This window comes from Anomaloglossus baeobatrachus, chromosome 1 (assembly GCF_048569485.1).
Source record: "Anomaloglossus baeobatrachus isolate aAnoBae1 chromosome 1, aAnoBae1.hap1, whole genome shotgun sequence".
NCBI classification, from domain to species: Eukaryota; Metazoa; Chordata; class Amphibia; order Anura; family Aromobatidae; genus Anomaloglossus; species Anomaloglossus baeobatrachus.
Window position 1 is genome coordinate 356,943,873 of NC_134353.1, and position 19,966 is coordinate 356,963,838.

At 44.4% G+C, this 19,966-nt stretch overlaps 1 protein-coding gene across 1 annotated transcript in view; it reads right to left on the reverse strand.

Annotated features, from left to right (window-relative positions):
• TMPRSS9 (transmembrane serine protease 9) overlaps positions 1-19,966 on the reverse strand; it is a 291,040-nt gene that overhangs the window by 14,404 nt on the left and 256,670 nt on the right. The window contains exons 16-18 of the mRNA XM_075352437.1: positions 14,866-14,979; positions 14,204-14,375; positions 13,803-14,068 (exon numbers count right to left, since the gene is read on the reverse strand). Of these exons, the coding sequence (XP_075208552.1) occupies positions 13,803-14,068; positions 14,204-14,375; positions 14,866-14,979 (552 nt within the window). The remainder of the gene's footprint in view (positions 1-13,802; positions 14,069-14,203; positions 14,376-14,865; positions 14,980-19,966) is intronic.

The window sequence follows — 19,966 nt, forward strand, 5'->3', positions numbered from 1 at the left end:
CTGGGCCTGGTAGGATACTACCGAAGATTTATCAAAGGTTACACCAAGATGGCTGCCCCCTTGCAAGACCTCCTGGTTGGTCAACCCAAGAAAGGCAAGAAGTCTGATCCTCCATTCGAATGGGGCGAAAAAGAAGAAAGTTCCTTCAAACAAATGAAGTGGGCTCTGACGGGGGAAGAAATTCTTGCTTACCCAGACTACAACTTACCCTTTGTGCTGTACACAGACGCCAGCAATGTGGGATTAGGAACAGTGTTGTCACAGGTCCAGAATGGGAGAGAGCGAGTAATTTCCTACGCTAGCAGGAAGCTTCGGCCTACTGAGAGAAATCCGGAAAATTACAGCTCCTTCAAGTTGGAGTTGCTGGCCATGGTCTGGGCTATCACTGAGAGGTTCAAGCACTATCTAGGAGCCACTAAGTTTACAGTCTTCACTGATAATAATCCTCTTACCCATCTAGACACAGCAAAGTTGGGCGCATTAGAACAACGTTGGGCAGCTCGGTTATCCAACTATGACTTTACCATCAAATACAGAGCTGGACGTAAGAACGCAAATGCAGATGCGCTGTCAAGAATGCCCCATTTGCAAGAAGAGGGAGAAGACATAGATGAGCTAGAAGAAATAGAGTTACCTGCCTTCCATCACAAGAGAACATGCCAATGTCAACAAACTGGTTCTAGACCAAAAGAGGCAACCTTGAAACCCTTATCACATTTTAGTTGGAAAGAGACACAGGACAGTATTCCCGCTGTCAGCTTAATCAAGAGACTGGTAAGCTAAACAGATTTTTGTCTTGCACCAGAGGCTCCACAAGAAGCCCAACATCTGTGGAAGAACAGAAGTAAGTTGTTTATCCACCGGGGAACACTCTGTAGACGATTCATCAATCCAAAAACTCACGAGATGAGGTGGCAAGTGATAATACCAAAAAGAGACGTCCCAATAGTGTTAGAAGCGTACCACAATGATGCCGGACACTTCGGTTGGAAGAAACTTGAGATATTACTCCGTGAAAGATTCTACTGGGTTGGAATGAGATCTTCTATCGAAAACTGGTGTAGAAATTGTGGTCCATGTGCTTTAAGAAGAAAAGACAGAGATAGTCAAAGAGCACCACTGCAACCTATTGTTACCAAACAACCTCTAGAACTAGTCGCCTTAGACCATGTGAAGTTAACACCGAGTACCAAAGGTTATACTTATGCCCTTACCATTGTAGACCACTATTCAAGATTCCTTGTAGTAGTACCAGTCAAGGACCTAACAGCACAAACAGCAGCAAAAGCGTTTCAAGCCTACTTTTGCAGACCTCATGGTTATCCAGAGCAAGTAATTGCAGATCAAGGACCAGCGTTTGAAGCAGAAGTTTTTCAAGAGTTCTGTAATATGTATGGTTGTAAAAAGATTCGTACAACATCCTATCACCCTCAAGGAAATGGAATGTGTGAGAAAATGAATCAGATCGTCATTGATATGCTAAAGACCCTACCACTGGAAGATAGGAACAAATGGCCAGAAAAATTGCCTGACCTAGTGGATATGTATAACAACATCCCCGTAGGGTCTACAAACTTCACCCTAGCTTATCTTATGCGAGCAAGACCAGGAAGATTACCCGTCGACTTAGACCTGGGAGTCCTAAACCCTGAAGACCATCCACAAAGTGATTGGAATACAGCTCGTCAAGCTCAGTACAAGAAGGTTCAAGAATTTGTTGAAAGGAATTTAGACCAAAGTAGGGAAAAACAAGAAAGATTACAACAAAAACGCAAAAGCTGTACCATTGATACCTGGAGAAAAGGTACTAAAAAGAAAAAGAAGACTGCATAAACTTGATGATCAATGGGAAGAAGAACCTTACATTGTCCAAACATCTAACTTTGACAACAAAAAAGTCTGTATTATTAGCAAAGATGAAGGAAAAACATCAACAGCTGTTTCTAGAGACCATTTAAAGAAATGCCCAGAACAGTTAGCACCAAAAGAAAATACAGAAAGAATTGTAAATCTACCTCAACCTGAGCGAAAGAAGAAAATGATCCATACTGTATTAGGAGATTTCCCAGAAGATTGGCCGCAATACAATGGAGCCATAGTCATACCTTGTATCACCTTTCCACAAGTACCAGAAGAACCTGTACCAAGACAAGAAGAACTTGTACCAGTACAAGAACCAGAAGAAATCTCAGGGGAAGTTGAACCAGAACATTCTGCAAACATTGACCTTGTCAATCCTACAGTAAGGGTAAGAACACGTAGATACTTACCAAGTCAACCTACCATACCAAGTGTAGTACAAAACACAGACAACATTGACACACCAGAGTTGCGTAGGTCAAACAGAAGTAACATTGGTCATCCCCCATCCAGACTAGGAGAGTGGGAATACTACTAAAGATGGTCATTAAATACATATTAACTGTATGTAAAATGTAAATAATGTATATTAAGAATGTTGACCCTACAGATACTGACCTGTATGGACTTTTGGGTCACTAACAACTGTTCGTAATGTTTGTTTAAGGACTGTGCCTCCCTTTGGGAAGAATCCAGGTTTTTCCTCATCCTTTGTTTTTATGGACCTAAGCCACAGGACTGGCATGGCACAAAAACATTTGTATATAGTTGCACACTTGGTTCCTTTTATTGGTATTACCCAGGAACAACTTTTGTTCCCAACACCCTAAAAGGAGAGCCAGAAGTCGCAGGGAGGGTCTGCAGTGAAGCAGGCTGAGACCCCCATCACCATCATAACCGGTGATGTGCTCCCTAGGACAGTCCCCACAGGGAACAGTCACCAGGACGTTCGGAGAGGTTCACCGGATAGTTGCCTCAGAGACTGTGGGTGGTGGGAAGAAAAGTGTACGGAGTACTAACCTGTTGCAAATGTATATTTGTTATTTATTGCCGTTTTAAAAATAATATATATTTTGCAGATTTTCTTGTTTTGCAGCCCGCGGACGTGCTGGTCTTAACCAAGGGGGAATGCAGCACCCTGGGATACACTACCCCAGTGATCTGCAGGATCCTAAGGCTTTTTGGAACACCCTATGCTGACAACCCACACCTCACACACATTCCCTGATACCTGGGCGCAGCATGTAGAGGGTTAACAGTGGTCAGATGTGAGAACCAATCCCTTAGCTGTTAGCCTGGGAAAGGGGTGTGGCTTGTGGGAAGCAACAGGTGTTGCTAGGCAGAGTTGGCAGAAAGGAAAAATGACAGTTGAAGGAAGGACAGTTGAAAGGAGCCAGAGAGTGACAGGGGTGTGAGGATTGTGAGGAGACCCCCAAAAGGCGACTAGGAGGTAGTACCCTGAGGGTAGAAAGATCCCAGGCACTACGCACGAGGGGGTACTGGACCCCAGAGAAGACAACAGCTCCAGGCGGTCTGCTGATCCAGCCGTGTGTGGTGACTTCCAGGGTACCACACCACCCATAGGCTCAGGGACACAGCCTCATATATAGGATCTGGGAGAGGGCACAGAGAAGTAGCCTACCCCACAAGGGACCGCGGGGCCTGTCATACTGGGCCCGGAAAGAAAAGGAGCCGCAGGTCACCGACAGCTTCAGGCAAGGGGACCATCAGCTCTGCATGTGCACGGAGGGCTCAACTGGGACTCACGTCAGTACTGGGACAAAGGAAAGTCGGTTGACCAGCCGTACCAAACTGCACTTGCAACATCAAGTGAGTAAATACCAGTTAATCTGCAAGAACTGTGTCGTGTTTATTACTGGTGCACCACAAGGCGCAGCACACCTACATGGGACTTAAGCCCCTACTGGCGGAGGGTGCGAACAAACTTGCTGCTATACCATCTGTCCCTAAAACCACAGCAGCGGCGGGACATCTTATTACCGCAACCCGCCAGTGGCGTCACAAGTGACATACAAAATAACCCTGTTACCGAGCGCCCCCAGGTAACGGAACCGGGCACGGCCACCTGTGACGGTGATCCCCATTATCCACCACCCGGAACCGAATATCCCAAGGGCCTGGGGTGTGGCAGCGCTCTACATAACCAACTGGAAGGACCTGGTGGATAACTCCACCTATTGGGGTGGAATTAGATTACATCCTGTTATGTATAAGTGGATTCATTTCTGGGCCGACAACCTGTTGATGAATTAATTAGTTTCTATGCAGGCTTTAATGTCTACTTCTGCGCCCTCCATTCGATAAGTAGATTGCCCTGATGAGTCCTAGTGGACGAAACGCGTTGGGAGGCCTATGGGATCTAATACGGTTATAACTAATTCAGGGTCAGCTGTAGCCTACCATTGTTAGGACAGAAGTCGGGGTACCAGGATTCAGCAATTAATCCAGGGACAGAATATATAACCTGGATGCGAACAGGCCCGTGATTACCAGGCAAGCAACCTTATATGACGAGACATCTACTGATGAGTGAGACTGCTTTATCATTGATAATGTCACCACTGTGATTTTATATGTCATTGTTTTTGCCTCTTGACATTTATGTCCATGACAATAATGCCACCACTGTGACTCTTCAAGACGGAACAACTAGGATAGGGAATATCTGGTTCATCTATCTACCAGTTATAACACAGCCTTGTGAACTGAGTACTAGATTAATAAGTAGCAATTATATTGGATGACCTATTTACTGACATCTCTACCGCTAGTAATATTGACACTGATTGGGGCTCCTTTTTTTTTTTGGAGCAATGGTGATTTTCTGCAGCAACCACAATCAGTGGTTTATATACATACTTTACTAATTGGTGGATAGGATATTCCATTCCTTTTTTTGCACTCATTCATGAGCCCTTTAAACCACTAAGACACTATTGTGTATGATTTTTCATTTTGAATATTAAAAGTTACGTTTTATATTCCAAAATCACTTGTTTGTTACTAGTGTAAGTAAATCACTATAAAGAAGCACTTTGGATTTTCAAACTAGACACCAGAATCTCAAATGGCATGAATATCATGACTGATTTAATGTATATATACAGGGGGTACAGCAAGTATTCAGACCCCTTTAAATATTCACTCTTTGTTTATTGCAGCAATTTGGTAAATTCAAAAAAGTTCATTTTTTTCTCATTAATGTACACTCTGCACCCCATCTTGACAGAAAAAAAAAATGTAGAAATTTTAGCAAATTTATTAAACAAGAAAAACTGAAATATCACATGGTCATAAGTATTCAGACCCTTTGCTCAGACACTCATATTTAAGTCACATGCTGTCCATTTTGTCGTGATCCTCCTTGAGATGGTTCTACCCCTTCATTGGAGTGCAGCTGTATTTAATTAAACTGATAGGACTTGATTTAGAAAGGCACACACCTGTCTATATAAGACTTCACAGCTCACAGTGCATGTCAGACCAAATGAGAATCATGAGGTAAAAGGAACTGCCCAAGGAGCTCAGAGACAGAACTGTGGAAAGGCACAGATCTGGCCAAGGTTACAAAAGAATTTCTACAGTACTCAAGGTTCCTAAGAGCACAGTGGCCTCCATAATCCTTAAATGGAAGAAGTTTGTGACCACCAGAACTCTTCCTAGACGTGGCCATCCAGCCAAACTGAGCAATTGTGGGAGAAGAGCCTTGGTGAGAGAGGTAAAAAAGAACCCGAAGATCACTGTGGCTGAGCTCCAGAGATGCAGTAGGGAGATAGTTGACTTTGTGAAACTTTCTCCCATCACTTCAGCCCACCACCAATCAGGCCTTTATGGCAGAGTGGCCTGATGGAAGCCTCTCCTCAGTGTAAGACATATGAAAGCCCGCATAGAGTTTGAAAAAAGACACATGAAGGACTCCCAGACTATGAGAAATAAGATTCTCTGGTCTGATGAGACAAAGAAAGAACCTTATGGTGATAATTCTAAGGCTATGTGCGCACGTAGCGTTCTGTCCCTGCAGAAATTTCTGCAGCGATTTGAACAGCACACGTGCGCTTCAAATCGCTGCAGAAAGAGTCCGTAATGAAAAAAAAAAAGCCGATTTCATACGATCTGAGTGCAGCCCCTCCCATAGACAGAGCGGGGGATGCATGCAGAGCGCACGGAATAAGTGACATGTGACTTCTTAGAACACACGCTTCGGGCAGCAGCCGAAGCGCTGCACTCTAATACGCCACGTGCGCACGTTTCCTGCATAATCTTCATAGATTATGCTGGGGACGCAGGACGCATGCAGTTACACTGCGGTGCAGATCGCAGCGTAACTGCATGCAAATACGCAGCTGCGCACATAGCCTAAGCGGTATGTGTGTAGAAAACCAGGCACTGCTCATCACCTGCCCAATATAATCCCAACAGTGAAACATGGTGGTGGCAGCATCATGCTATGAGGGTGTTTTTCAGCTGCAGGGATAGGACAACTGGTTGCAATTGAAGGAAACATGAATGCGGCCAAATACAGAGATATCCTGGAAGAAAACCTCTTCCAGAGTGCTCTGGACCTCAGACTTGGTCGAAGGTTCACCTTCCAACAAGACAATGACCCTAAGCACACAGCTAAAATAACAAAGGAGTGGCTTCAGAACAACTCTGTGACCATTCTTGACTGGCCCGGCCAGTGCCCTGACCTAAACCCAATTGAGCATCCCTGCACAGACCTGAAAATGGCTGTCCACCAACGTTCACCATCCAACCTGACAGAACTGGAGAGGATCTGCAAGGAAGAATGGAAGAGGATCCCCAAATCCAGATGTGATAAACTTGTTGCATCATTCCCAAGAAGACTCATGGCTGTACTAGCTCAAAAGGGTGCTTCTACTCAATACTGAGCAAAGGGGCTGAATACTTAGACCATGTGATATTTCAGTTTTTCTTGTTTAATAAATTTGCAAAAATTTCTACATTTCTGTTTTTTTTCTGTCAAGATGAGGTGCAGAGTGTACATTAATGAGAAAAAAATGAACTTTTTTGAATGTACCAAATGGCTGCAATGAAACAAAGAGTGAAAAATGTAAAGGGGTCTGAATACTTTCCGTACCCACTGTACATACATTGAATATATGGTTTCTTTTCATGCTTTGTTTCTCTTCAGTTGTGAATTGTTACATTAATTTCCTCGTAATTTCCTATTCCATTACCATTTAACATTGAACTTCCTTTTCTTGTGATTATGTTATAAATAAGAACAATCCTTTTTTCGAAATGCTTTAATGACTACAGGATACATTTTTATGGAATCATCATGTTTTTAATCATTTTCAAATAAACTTCATTACTTTTACTCACCTCCTGATGTTTTGCTGCTGGTATCCACCCTTTTTTGATTGTCTGTATTGACTTCTATTCACATTTGGGGTAATCTACATACTAATCTGACCTGTTTAGTTCTAGCGGTTCTTGTCGTGCCTGTGCACTATTTTCACTTGACAAGGCTGTTCAGTCTTTATTGCTGTTTCAGCAGATGACACTGAACAGTTTTTCACATTCTTGATATTTTTTGGCAGCACGTTACAGGGGTCCGTCTAGGTCTTTTATGTATTTTTTACAAGCCTAATGTGATGTGAAGTCGTCACCTGCTGGTCTTCACGAATAAGTTCTTTTTTTATATTTTGTATTATAACGTTTTAATTGTTGCTTTTTGGCTAATAAACGTTATATAATATTTTTTGATACAGTCATTGTACAGTTTTTTCTTTGCTTCACCCTTTTTTGATTGTATATAGGGGGCTATGTGGGGGCTCATATTGCATATAGTTGGCTATCTGGGAGCTCATACTGTATATAAGGGGCTAATTCTGTAAATAGGGGGCTGAGATGACTCGCCCACCCCAGGGCTTTGGGTGACCCGGTGTCAGGCCGGACTAGTCCTGGGTAGTCAGCGGTGGCGGGGCCCGACTCCGTGATCCTGGCGGGGTCAATTAATATGGCGGCTGTGGGGGTGATGATTATAATAAGGTTTATGAAAGATTCGTGACGCCACCTGTGGTAGCAGCTGTGGAGCCACAGCTGCTGGAAGGGACCTCCGGGGCTGGTGTTATGGCAGCTGATGTGTTTCTTGCTCTCCACAGGTAGAGCGGATACCCCGGGGCAACCTTTGGTGCTTGGCAAAGTCTAGGGTGTTTATGGACGAGGTGTAGGATAAACCAGACGGCACACAGCTTGCAGTCAAGATGTTTACTCACTGTTCAGTTCAATTCGGCCACGGACCGGTTGCCCACGGAGTGCCAGGATCTGCTGTCAGGGGCTGCTGCCGATCCCGAATAGGTCAAGGGTCAGTCCCGGTGTACCCCTAGTTGTGTGTGTCCTTTTCTGACCGACTTCTTAGCCTTGACTGTTTTAGCTGAGCTGGTCTTGGCTTCCACCACAGGGCCTGTACAAAGGAGGCTGACCGCAGTCGTATCTTGCCCTCTTCACCGGGGGTCTGTGGCGGGTAGTGGGCCTGGGCGCCTGCAACGATCTCCCAGGCCTTCGGTGTTACTTTTGAGGAAATGTCTTTCTTCCCTCTGTCTAGGGACCGTCCCTGAATGAAGCCAGATCCCTCCACCTGATGTTATCAGTGGAACAGATCACGGGACAATTGCCCTTCCGTGGCCCTGGAATCCTTTTTCTTTGAGTGTCACCTGGGTCTAAGTAGACCCCAGGATCTTCACCAGGAACCTCTTTCTGTCTCTGTCCTTTCTCTCTGCTGTCCTCTTCTGACAGCCCACCTCCTCGCTCCTCTACTCCTTCTCACTCACTGCCTGACAGGCTGACTGACTTGAACTTCCTAGTTCCATTTATCTACTCTCACTTTTTGACTCCTCCCACACACCCACTGACTAGGCCCCACCCACACTATTGGGACCAGGAATGGGACTTACGGCCCCATGAATACATCTATGGGGGTTGCTGCCACTATCCCTGACCGAGTGTATGCCTCCCAATTGGTGTGTGCAAGTTTAGTCTGTACACCGGTAGTTGACCCCATTCTTACCTGGGATGTGATACCACACCTCTGGCTGAGGTGCAATATCTCTGTGGCGACGGTAGCCTCAGGGGTGCCACAAATACTGTATATAGGGGATATTTGAAGGCATATACTGTATATTGCGGTCTATCTGGGGGCTCATACTTCACTTAGTGGGCTATGTGTACATTCTGTATATAAGGAGACTATTTGGGGTTCATACTGTATATACAGGGACTATGTGGGGGCTCATACTGTGTATAAGAAAGCTATGTGGGGGCTCATACTGTAGATAGGAGGCTATGTGACGGCTCATACTGTATATTAGGGGGATTCTAGAGGCTCATAATATATATAGGGGCTGTCTGGGGCTAATGCTGTATATAGGGGACCTATGTGGCCTCATACTGTATGTAGGGGCCTGTGCATGGACTCATGCTGTATATAGGGACTGTGTGTGGGCTCATGCGGTATATAAGGGGGATGTCAGCATATCGAATTCTTCTCAATATTAAGTCATACAATTAATGTCAAAATAAAATAAAAATATAATTGACATATTAGTTTTGAGCAAAATTAATTTCAGCCTATTGGTTTGGCCCTCAACAACAGTTACGGTTTCTCATGTAGTCTCTCGGGAAAATTGATTTTCCACCCCTGATTTATAGGGAAGCTACCTCCAGTAGGTGCCACTAGAGAGCCAGCGTTCTTCTTGAAGAACTAATTTCCAAGACAGAGTAATCACAGCATTGTCTAAAACAATGTGCACGTGGAATTTTTGGAGGTGGTTAAAAAAAAAATCCCTCTGAACAATCAATCTTTAAGGTGCTGACGGAACTGTCACATTTTCCAAGGAAAAAATGCTTCAGGAAAACACCAGTGATTGTTTTCTTAGATGCATCATAGCTGGCATTGTCTCCGGCATCTTGTTCAGCCTTTCTGATGTTTTTGTGCTTTCCAGTGTGTAGAGCGGGCAGCATCTAAATGAAGTCGCACTAGGAATGAACATGTTACTTCTTTAGTCACTTTTCGATGCTAGCACACCGAGTTTTCTCAGGCAAAGCGGCTGCAGGAAATTACCGGCGATCATTTTCCTAAAGCAGCTTCTTCAGCGGTTTTGCTGTGGTTCTTATTTGCATATTTTACTGTATACTTTGAAATACTGAAAGCGAGGAGTATGAGCCTGAAGAATGAGCACGTCACTACTAACTGCTTCAAGGTTTTCAAACCCTAAAGCTGTTAAAAGAAGTGACATAAATTGGAACATTGATACAGACTAGGGAAAAAAAGCATAGATAGGGTCTTACCAGATATATAATAGGGCAATATGTAGTGATATCAACTCACCTTATGTGGTTGTGAGGGTCACAACCACCAGAGATAGCATACAAAAAATGGCGGCTGCCGCAGCCCCACGTGGATGGGTCTTCAAAGCTGGAGAGGAGAGGGGGTTAACGCCACGCTGTCGCCAAAGAAGATGAAAAATTGTTGATTAACTAGTAATTATTTTATTCTATAGGTCTACGCGTTTCGAGGTATAGGACCTCTTCCGAAGGACCAAAAAAATCTAAATTACATCATTGTTGATTTATTGTTGATTTTTTGGTCCTGAGGAAGAGGTCCTATACCTCAAAACACGTAGACCTATGGAATAAAATAATTACTAGTTAATCAACAATTTTTCCTCTTCTTTAGTGACAGCGTGGCATTAACCCCTTCTCCTCTCCAGCTTTGAATAAATTGGAACATGTACACAGCAATGTCATTTTGACATGTTCATTTTTTGCAGCAGTTGTCTGGTACTTTTTCAGGTGGATTCCAGTCAGTATCTGCCTGAAAAAGATAACGTGAACAAACCCTTGAAGAGTTTTTGCTTAGTTTCTGCTCCAAAACCTCACTGAAAAGCTACAGGTCATTTGCACATAATGTGTTTATTCCACCGGAACCACATTAAAAATCAGCATAATGCACAATGTAGTTTTCACATTGCTGTGCACACTCTTCAGGCAGCTTCAGCTAATAAGCTGCAAGTTGTCTGTCTTAAAAGTATAAAGTAAAAGATGCTGGTAAGAATGACAGGAAAACAACGTGCAGAATTTTCCTGATGTGGCTTTGTCTTGGAAAACTCCAAGAGTTCACCGGCATCTAAAAGACACCGTGTACACGTATTTTAAGATATGTGTTACACTGCGCTTTTTTGCAGAGTTTTTGGAGTAGAAACTGAGCAGGAAATTTCCAAACCCTCCTCAAAATATCAAAACTGCTCAAAAACTTGGAATTTCTGCTGAATTTATGCTGCAAAAACTCAGCAAAAAATCCCTCAGTGTGAATGTGACGCCCTGGGCAAGCCAGGGGTCACAGGTCATAACACCACACGCACCCCACATTCCCTGCAGGCACACCGAAGTCAAACAGAAATCCTTGTTGCCTTCCTCCAGGAGCTGGTGTCCACACCAGGGGGTGGGCCAGGCGGTTGGCTCCACCCACCGAGGAGTTCACAGCTCTGGAGGCGGGAAAACCAGGCAGTTTAGCTCAGGCAGAGCTTGAGTAAGGAGTAAACAAGTGGAGTTGTAGTGAAAGAGAGAAGTGACAGAAAGAAGCCTGAAGTTGGTCCGGGTGTGTGCCCCGGACTGAGACAGCAAGGTTGGCAGACGGCGGTGACCGTCTGCAGGCGAGACTGATTGGAGGTTGCCGAAAGGACCGTGGACGGGTGGTGACCCGGCGGTACCGGAGCGGTATACGAAGATTAGTCAGCACCAGGGCAGGGGCTTTTTGGATCCCGGCAAGGCTAGGAGTCGCCATAATTTGCCAAATCCGTCAGTGAAGGGGACGACTGTCTCCCAACAACCAAGTCCCGTTTGAAGGCAACAGTCCAACCATTAAGGGGAGACACCGCCACCACCAAGGCACCAGTTTCCCAGGGCCAGCGCCTGCGGGCAAGAGAAGGGCTCCTCCGGCTCATATCCAAGCTGGGGAGCGGGTTACCGGTGGGAACCCATCGCTACCAACTGACTACACATAGGTGCAGGGAAGAGACCGTCACCGTCAACTGCAAGGGATATCAGCAGCGCAGCCGTCTGAGGGACCCGTCCAACCAGCCGTTTGTTTACCAAGAACTGTGTCGTGTTTACTGGCTGAGTGAGTACCTCCGTGCCATGCGGCACAGCGCTGCCCCTGCGCCCTTGCACCTCCACAGGCCCCTAGCCCGCCTGTCCACCATCCCAACCCCCATCACTGGGCCGCGGGATCACCAACCCCTACCCACGGAGGGGCAACACAACAACTGGCTGCTCCATACCATCACTCCCGGGATTCCCCAGCCAGAGCAGCGGTGGTGTACATTCCATCACCACAACCGTGGGTGGCGTCACGGACAATCAACACTCCCCACACCCAAAACCCCCTTTTCACTCACGGGCGAGGAGCGCCGCTAGAGTCCCCGGGATCCGGCCCATCGCTCGAGCCACCGAGCAGCAGCAGGCCGCAGCAGCCGCGGCAGCCGGACCCGAGCAGTGGGGAGAGCGCGGCGCCCCCTCCTCCGCCCGCGACATGCATTGTAATGGAGAGGCAAAAAAATTGTACTTTAAGGAAATGACCCCATTTCATCAAAGCCTTTGAATGTTTTGAAAGACTGCAATATTCTGAAGCAACCTTTCGTTTTGGCAGTTTCTCGAATGTTTCGGCCAGCTTCGCCAAAATGGTTGACGCTGGGACAGGGGTGGGAGGAAGCGTTGCGATGTCTGCTCAACTAATTGACAAGCTGCAGTGTACCTTACTCCTCAAATCTTATTCCAGTCTGTGACTGAAGTAGAATTTGTGGTGAGATACACACCACTTTTAAGATGCCTCTGAGTTATTAAGAGGCTTGTGTGTACCTCTTATAAATCAGGAGATTCTGTCTCCACCATGCCCCCTCATCAAGACTGTGGTGAAAATGGCTGGTTTTGATGAATCAGTGCGTATGTATGTTAGAAGAAGAGAAATCATTGGTATTGTAGTCCTTTACAATCCCCAGTAAGCCTTAATATAACCCGAGCTATAGTGAAAAAAAACACAAGCATGTTAATATTGAGTTATATTTAATGCAGAACTTGAGGAGGGAGTTAAATGACACAGAAATTCTCTCTTGGGTGTTTTTTTGAATGCATCCCTTTGTCATACCCTTTTGCCTAAAATATATTTTTATATAGTGAACAACTGAGAAATGTGTGTGTCATGATGTGACTGCAGGATAGTGAGGAACGGGGCTACTATACTATCCCTCACACTAGGGGCTCTAGGCTATCCCTAATCTCCAGATTACCCCTGATAGTAGATTTGCCGGAGTCGCATGCCTAACTGTTCTCTTAACCAGAGCTAAACTCTTTTCCCTCATAGAAGGAAGGGGCAGGAGTGTGATGGCAACACAGATAAAGACAGTGAAAAAGTAAAACTCAGACATACCGTTTGTTCCTGGGAGTTTGAAGTAAGAAACTAAGGAAAAAAGCAAGAGAAACAAGGCAGCAACAGACTACAAAGGTTAACACCACAACTGCTCACAGCAATGAAGTACTATAAGCACCGGTATGTCTGGATCACAACATCTCAGCAGACTAGTATAGAGAAGCTATAGCTGGCATTAAAGGAAGTGTCCAGCCAGCATATATAGGAGTGGAGCGAATGTGACTGGCTCCCCCACAGCATGTGATCAAAGGAGACTAACAAGCAGCCCAGTAGAGAGTATCTCTTGCTAGCCTGCCTATGAACTACAAATTTGTGAGTCGACACCCGATCACAGATATTAGAGAAGTTAGCAGGTAGAGTGCCAGTGTCTGTAGTCTCCACAGATCTTGACGCCGCCATGACAGTCGGCGATGTTTGTAAAAACCTCCTTGTGACAGTTTGTTAATTTCCTGGCTATTTTCGGTCTGATTACCTCCTTCCTTAGTAGAGCCCCAGCCTGTAATGAAGCATTTCGTTCCTTCTCCGAAGCTATGACTGGTGTCAGGGAGACATATAGGCTTGATTAGATTTGTGAATGAGAGTGGTGAAGGCAGCTCCAGCAAAGCCACGTCATTATCCAGAGTGTACACGTTGTAGAAGGGATGTTTATGGATTCGGAAAATCTTCTCCACTCTTCCCTCCACACCATTGAGGAAGGGGGTTCCCATATATGCTGCCCATACTTTAGGGTCATTGTAACTGTTAATGTTATAAAATGAAAAATTATGATGTAGTCAAACTAACATTAATTTCCTTTTCTCTTCTAATCCTACAATACTCAGTCCTTCACACAACCCATTTATCACAGTACCCAATGGTCCTGTCAATAATTACATGTCAAAGCAGTGGGCAGCCGATAGCAGCCAACGGTCCGAGATCAGAACAGCTCCACATTTGTGCTCCTTTCTTCTCAGCCACAGGCTAACTTGCCATGGCCATTCTCCTCGCAAGGAACCACTGCCTCCAACTATCTTGTTGAAAGGTAGTACAGGGGCAGAACCACAATCTGAAACAAAAAGAAATAACTGTAAAGAGTTATTTTTTACAAAAATATTGTTCATTTGGTAAGAGACAAAAATGAATGCTAGAGTGTAAATAATGCATATCTAACAATTTGACAGTATGTCTCCAGAGAAAAAAAAATCTGATGCCACATGGACCATCCCTGGGTCATCTGTTTTTTACGAACACATTACCATTCTGTAGCATAGAAGACTGTAAATGGTCCTGTAAATGATTGTTGACTAATAGCTGCTGAGAAAAAAGGCAATGCACACTGATGGCATGCAAAAAAAATCACACACTCTCATTGCACTCGCATTACATACAAAACACCATATGGATTTCACTCGTACAACTTTTCTGGATGAGAATGAGACCGATGTTTTATATGATAAAAATGTCATCTGAATATCATTTTCTGATGACGCATTCTTTTCGATTTCCAAGAACATGACACGTTTAATGTAAATGATCATTGTTTTTTCTGTACTCACCGCAGTTTTGTTCATCAGAGCCATTATTGCAGTCTGGGACTCCATCACACTCAGGATTTGTTTTGCTGATGCAGAGTCTGTTGGAGCATTTGTAAGTGGAAGCGGTGCACGGAACTAAGAAAATGTACATATCTTTTAGGCACCATTTACTTTTATTTGTTTTTTCATTAGTATTTTGTTGGAAAAATATAAATATGCGTTACCTATTAGTAGTACATTTTGTTTTCTCCACAAGCTGGCCATGGTACCTCAAGGATAGGTTATTAATATTACATCGTGGAGGTCCAAGCTAGTTACAGCTGAACAATAGGGGTGCCAAGTGTTGGACCCCCACTGATCTGATATTGATCATTCATTTTTTAATCAATGTCACTGTAGTGGAAAATCCCTTTAATATGCTTTCTAGGGATGAGCGACCCCAAATAGTAAAGTTTGGGGTTTGTACCAGACACTGGGTATCTGGGTCTTGGACTCAAACATGCACTTTTAAAAAAAGTCTGTGTCCGAGTTCGGGTACTGTTCGTATGCTAATAAAGTTTGCTGAAAGCCTGCAGCACAGCCAATCAAAAAGTTTTATTGCACGTGGAAGTTGCCTGTATGCTGCTGAGAACAATAAAGAAAAAAAATGACTTAGGGTCTTGCCTATTTTTCATAACCAGCGCAGGTAAAGCAGACAGTTGAGGGCTGCAACCCTTGGCTGACAACTTTACCTTGGCTGGTTATGAAAAATAGAGGGGATCCTAAGTATTTTTTTTTCTTTATTGTCATGCTTAAACACTACCCCACACTCCCTCGTTCACTAATTTATTAATTAATAAGAAATCCAGAAAGTTCCGACGTAATTCAATGGAGTAATGTCCCAGGATGCACATTGATTATTATGCAGCTTTATTCTGAGAATGTTATCAGAACGAGGCTCCATAGATCACTGCCAGTTAGCGGCAGCCCGGAATTTCTCAATCTTGTCTCACGATTACATTGTAACTTCCAGAAATTATTTTTTTTTTAAACCAGAATGTTTTTATTAAAGATTTTATACAATACATAAATCAGACAAAATTGGGGTCAACATAACCCAAAATCCCCATCCCTCCCTCCCCCCAAGTGAAAATAAAATAAAAAAATCACGTATTTGACTGTTCACCACATGTGATGAATAGATGTCGTAGTTCTCTTTAGAAAATACAATGTCCAAGGGTATATGAGAGGACCAGGATCATCAACATTCTCATCCCAGTTAACATCATGTATGCCAGAAGTTAGATGAAAGCAAGCAATGAGTCCATAGAAGGAAATTACAGTTCCCACATCCATACAACATTTCAGTCATTTATACCATGGCTTAAAACAAGCCCAATCGGAGCCTAAATAAGTCCTTAGATGCCAGACTGGAGTTGTCTACCCACGGGGCCCAGATCTTTTCAAATTTGGCCATACAATTCCGTTTTAAATATATTCCCTTCTCCAAGTTTACCAACAAATTGATCTTGTTAACAAACTCTGATGTGGTTGGAACTTGATCTGAAATCTTATATTGTGCTATTAATTTCCTTGCCATATATAACATACGGGCAACCGCCACTTTTCCCTCCTCCTCCATCTTCAGGTCTTCAATATAACACAGGATACATACAAAGGGGGCGAGGCTCAGATCTATGGTATACACTCTATTAATGATTGAAGTCACGCCTCTCCAAAACACCTCTAAACTAGGGCAAGACCACAAGATGTGGAGCATGGACGCTGAGTCCGCCCCATATCGCGGACAAGTGGAGACCGGTCTGGCACCTATGTCAAACAAACATTTTGGGGTACGATAGACTCGATGAATCATATACAGCTGAGACAATCTGTCGGCTCCCCCCAGAGACAGATCGGGTATTCTTTCCAATATTTCCGCCCACTGATTGTCCTCAATAGGGCCCAACTCTTGTTCCCATCTCCCTTTAGAGTTCGGTGAATGATGCATTAATAACCTGTCCAGTACTTCACCATACAATACAGATATCAAACAGATGAACCACTTGAGAAGGCTATTCTCTGAATTATTCTATTGCATTGGATAGCATTGCCTGCTATACTGACTTCAGCACGGTATGCATGTCTTAATTGAAGGTATTTATAGAATTCGCTATTCAAAAACCCAAACTCCATCTGTAACTTGGAGAACTCTTTAAAGCTATCCCCGTCCAGTAGATGCATGAGTCTGACCAACCCTCTCCCCCTCCAGCCTTCAAACCCCTCTAGTTTATTTAGATTGGGCAGCCATGAGATATCCCACCAGACAGAGGTAAACTGCAAAGGTCCCTTGATGTCCTGCATATCTTTAATTTTATCCCATAACTTATGTATCAACATAAGGGTAGGTGTAGTTTCCGGGGACGAGTGAAAAGGACCTCATAAAGACTAGATGATGTGAAATGTTGCTGCAATGAGACTCTTTGCGGGCCTCCCCCCCCCCCCCCCGGGATCATCCCACCCTTGGATATGTTGCATTTGGGCGGCTGCAAAGTACGCCCATGGATTCGGCACTGAGAGTCCTCCTTTGCGTTTATTTCTCTGTAGTGTTTCTAATTTAATTCTTGGACTATGTCGTCCCCAAATTAGTTCCCTAAAAAGTGAATTAACTTTATAGAAATATCTCTGGGGTATCCAGTGTGGAGAATTATGTAGGACGTACATCAGCTGAGGCATCCAAATCATTTTCACCAGGTTCGCCCGTCCCACCACCGACGGAGGTAGCCGGGTCCATATGTCAACTTTATCCTTAAAGTTTTTAAGAATTGGGGTCAGATTGAGTTTAGTGTAATCGTTCACTCTGGTGGTAACGTTAATTCCCAAGTATTTAAATTGCGAGGAGATCTGCAGTGCTGAAGAAGCATATCTAGGGATATTATTCAAGTTATCTACAGGAAGTAGCACAGACTTCCCCCAATTTATAGCTAGCCCAGAATATCTTCCAAACTGCTGAATCAACTCCATGGTCAATGGTAATGAGACCATTGCATCTGACAGGAAGAGCAGTTTATCATCCGCATATAGAGCCACTTTTTCCTCCCGATCCCCTCTTCTAAACCCCGTTATATTTGGATGTCGGCGCAGAATATCAGCCATGGACTCTATAGCCATTGCAAACAGAAGAGGTGAGAGAGGACACCCCTGACGAGTGCCCCTAGCCAAATTAAATGTTGGAGTAAGCCTGCCATTAACATGAATTCTGGCAGTGGGCCCGCCGTATAATAATTTTACCCAGGATATAAAGTCCTCACCCAGCCCAAACTTACGAAGAACCGCCCACAAAATGTTCCATTCAATAGAATCGAATGCTTTGGCTGTGTCTAGGGAGCAGATAACTCTGTTCCTCGGATTATCTACTAGAAGTTGTAAATTGAGATGAAGGTGCGTAATGTTAACCGCTGTAGATCTAGAGGGCATAAAGCCGGACTGGTCAGAATGAATCAAAAAGGAAATCCCCTTGTTTAATCTAGATGCCAATACCTTGGCTATGATTTTGATATTTGTGGTAAGGAGAGATATCGGTCTATATAAATCAGGAAGTAAGGGGTCCTTACCTGGTTTAAGTATGACCACCACGATTGCCTCCTGCATTGATGGAGGAAGGCAGCCCGTCTCAACCGCCCCTCGGAATGTATCCAGAAGCTGCGGCAATAGGATGTCCCCGAATTTTTTGTATATTTCTATGGGAAGACCATCCGATCCCGGGGACTTTCCATTAGACATGGAAGTCACTGCCAGCTTCAGTTCCTCCAATTGCAGTGGGACATTCAGGTAGGCCTGGTTCGCCTCAGACAGCCTAGGAAGAGGTATACCCTCAAGATATGAATCAATCTCGTCCTCATTAAAGCTTAGTTTGGAAGTATATAATTGCTGGTAAAAGTCAGCAAAAACCTGAAAAATCCTCTCCGACTCATTGACCACAGATCCCGTGGAGTGCCTTACCGCCCCAACAAAGGAATTTCCCTGCAGTGCCCTAGCTATTACAGCTAATAGATGCCCTACCTTTTCCCCCTCTTCAAAAAATTTGTGCTGTGAGAACATCCGCCTATTCTTGGCCTTTTCCCTGAGATGAATATCATATGACTTCTGGGCCTCCTTCCACTCCAACAGATTCTGAGTGGTTGCCGATTCTATGTACTGACGTTCCGTAGACTGAACCCTGACGTGACCGGGTCTTAGATCTGCTAATCCCCTGTATTAATGCCCCCTGCAAACAAACCTTCATGGCATCCCATATAACATTTTGAGAAATATCCTCCTGGACATTTTCTTTAAAGTAATGGTTTAAGGTAATAGCAATAGGGTCAGCCTCAATAATTTGCAGCAAAAAAGGGTTCAAGGGACCAGGTGGCAAGGGCCGGGTAAGGCTCAGGGAGAAGTCAGAGGCAGGTCACAATAAGCGAATGGTCCGAGATGGCTCTTGGTAGGTAAGATACCAACTCCACTAGTGGCAACACTCCCGCAGACCCCAGTGTCATGTCAATTCTGGATAGGGTTTCATGTGACTTAGAGTAACAGGAGAATTGGCGAACCTCCGGGTGTCCAACCCTCCACACATCTGTCAGTGCCAGATCTTTTAGCGTCTCACCAACACTTGAAATAGGCAGTGTCGCCAGAGACGGGTCATTGTTAAATTTGTCCCAATATGGGTGAATAGTGTTATTGAAATCCCTCATACATAGCACCTGTACATCCGAATTTTCCTGCATAGCCTCCGCCACCATCTTTATGACCCCGTTATTATAGGGTGGAGGGATGTATACCCCTATTAGTAACAACTCTTTGCTCAGAATTTTACATCGGACCCAAAGAAACCTCCCCTCCCTGTCTACTTTTGATGCAATGGGTTCAAACGGTATGGCTTTATGTATCAATAGGCTGACACCCCTGGAGTAAGATGAAAAAGTAGAATGGTAACTATAGCTAATCCATGATCTATTCAGGTATGTTATTTTTTCCTTATCTAAGTGGGTTTCCTGTAGACAGACTATGGCAGGAAAATGATCCCTGACAAAGTCCATAACTGCCGCTCTCTTTGTGGGATCACCCAGACCACGGACATTCCACGTTAAGATGTTAACCT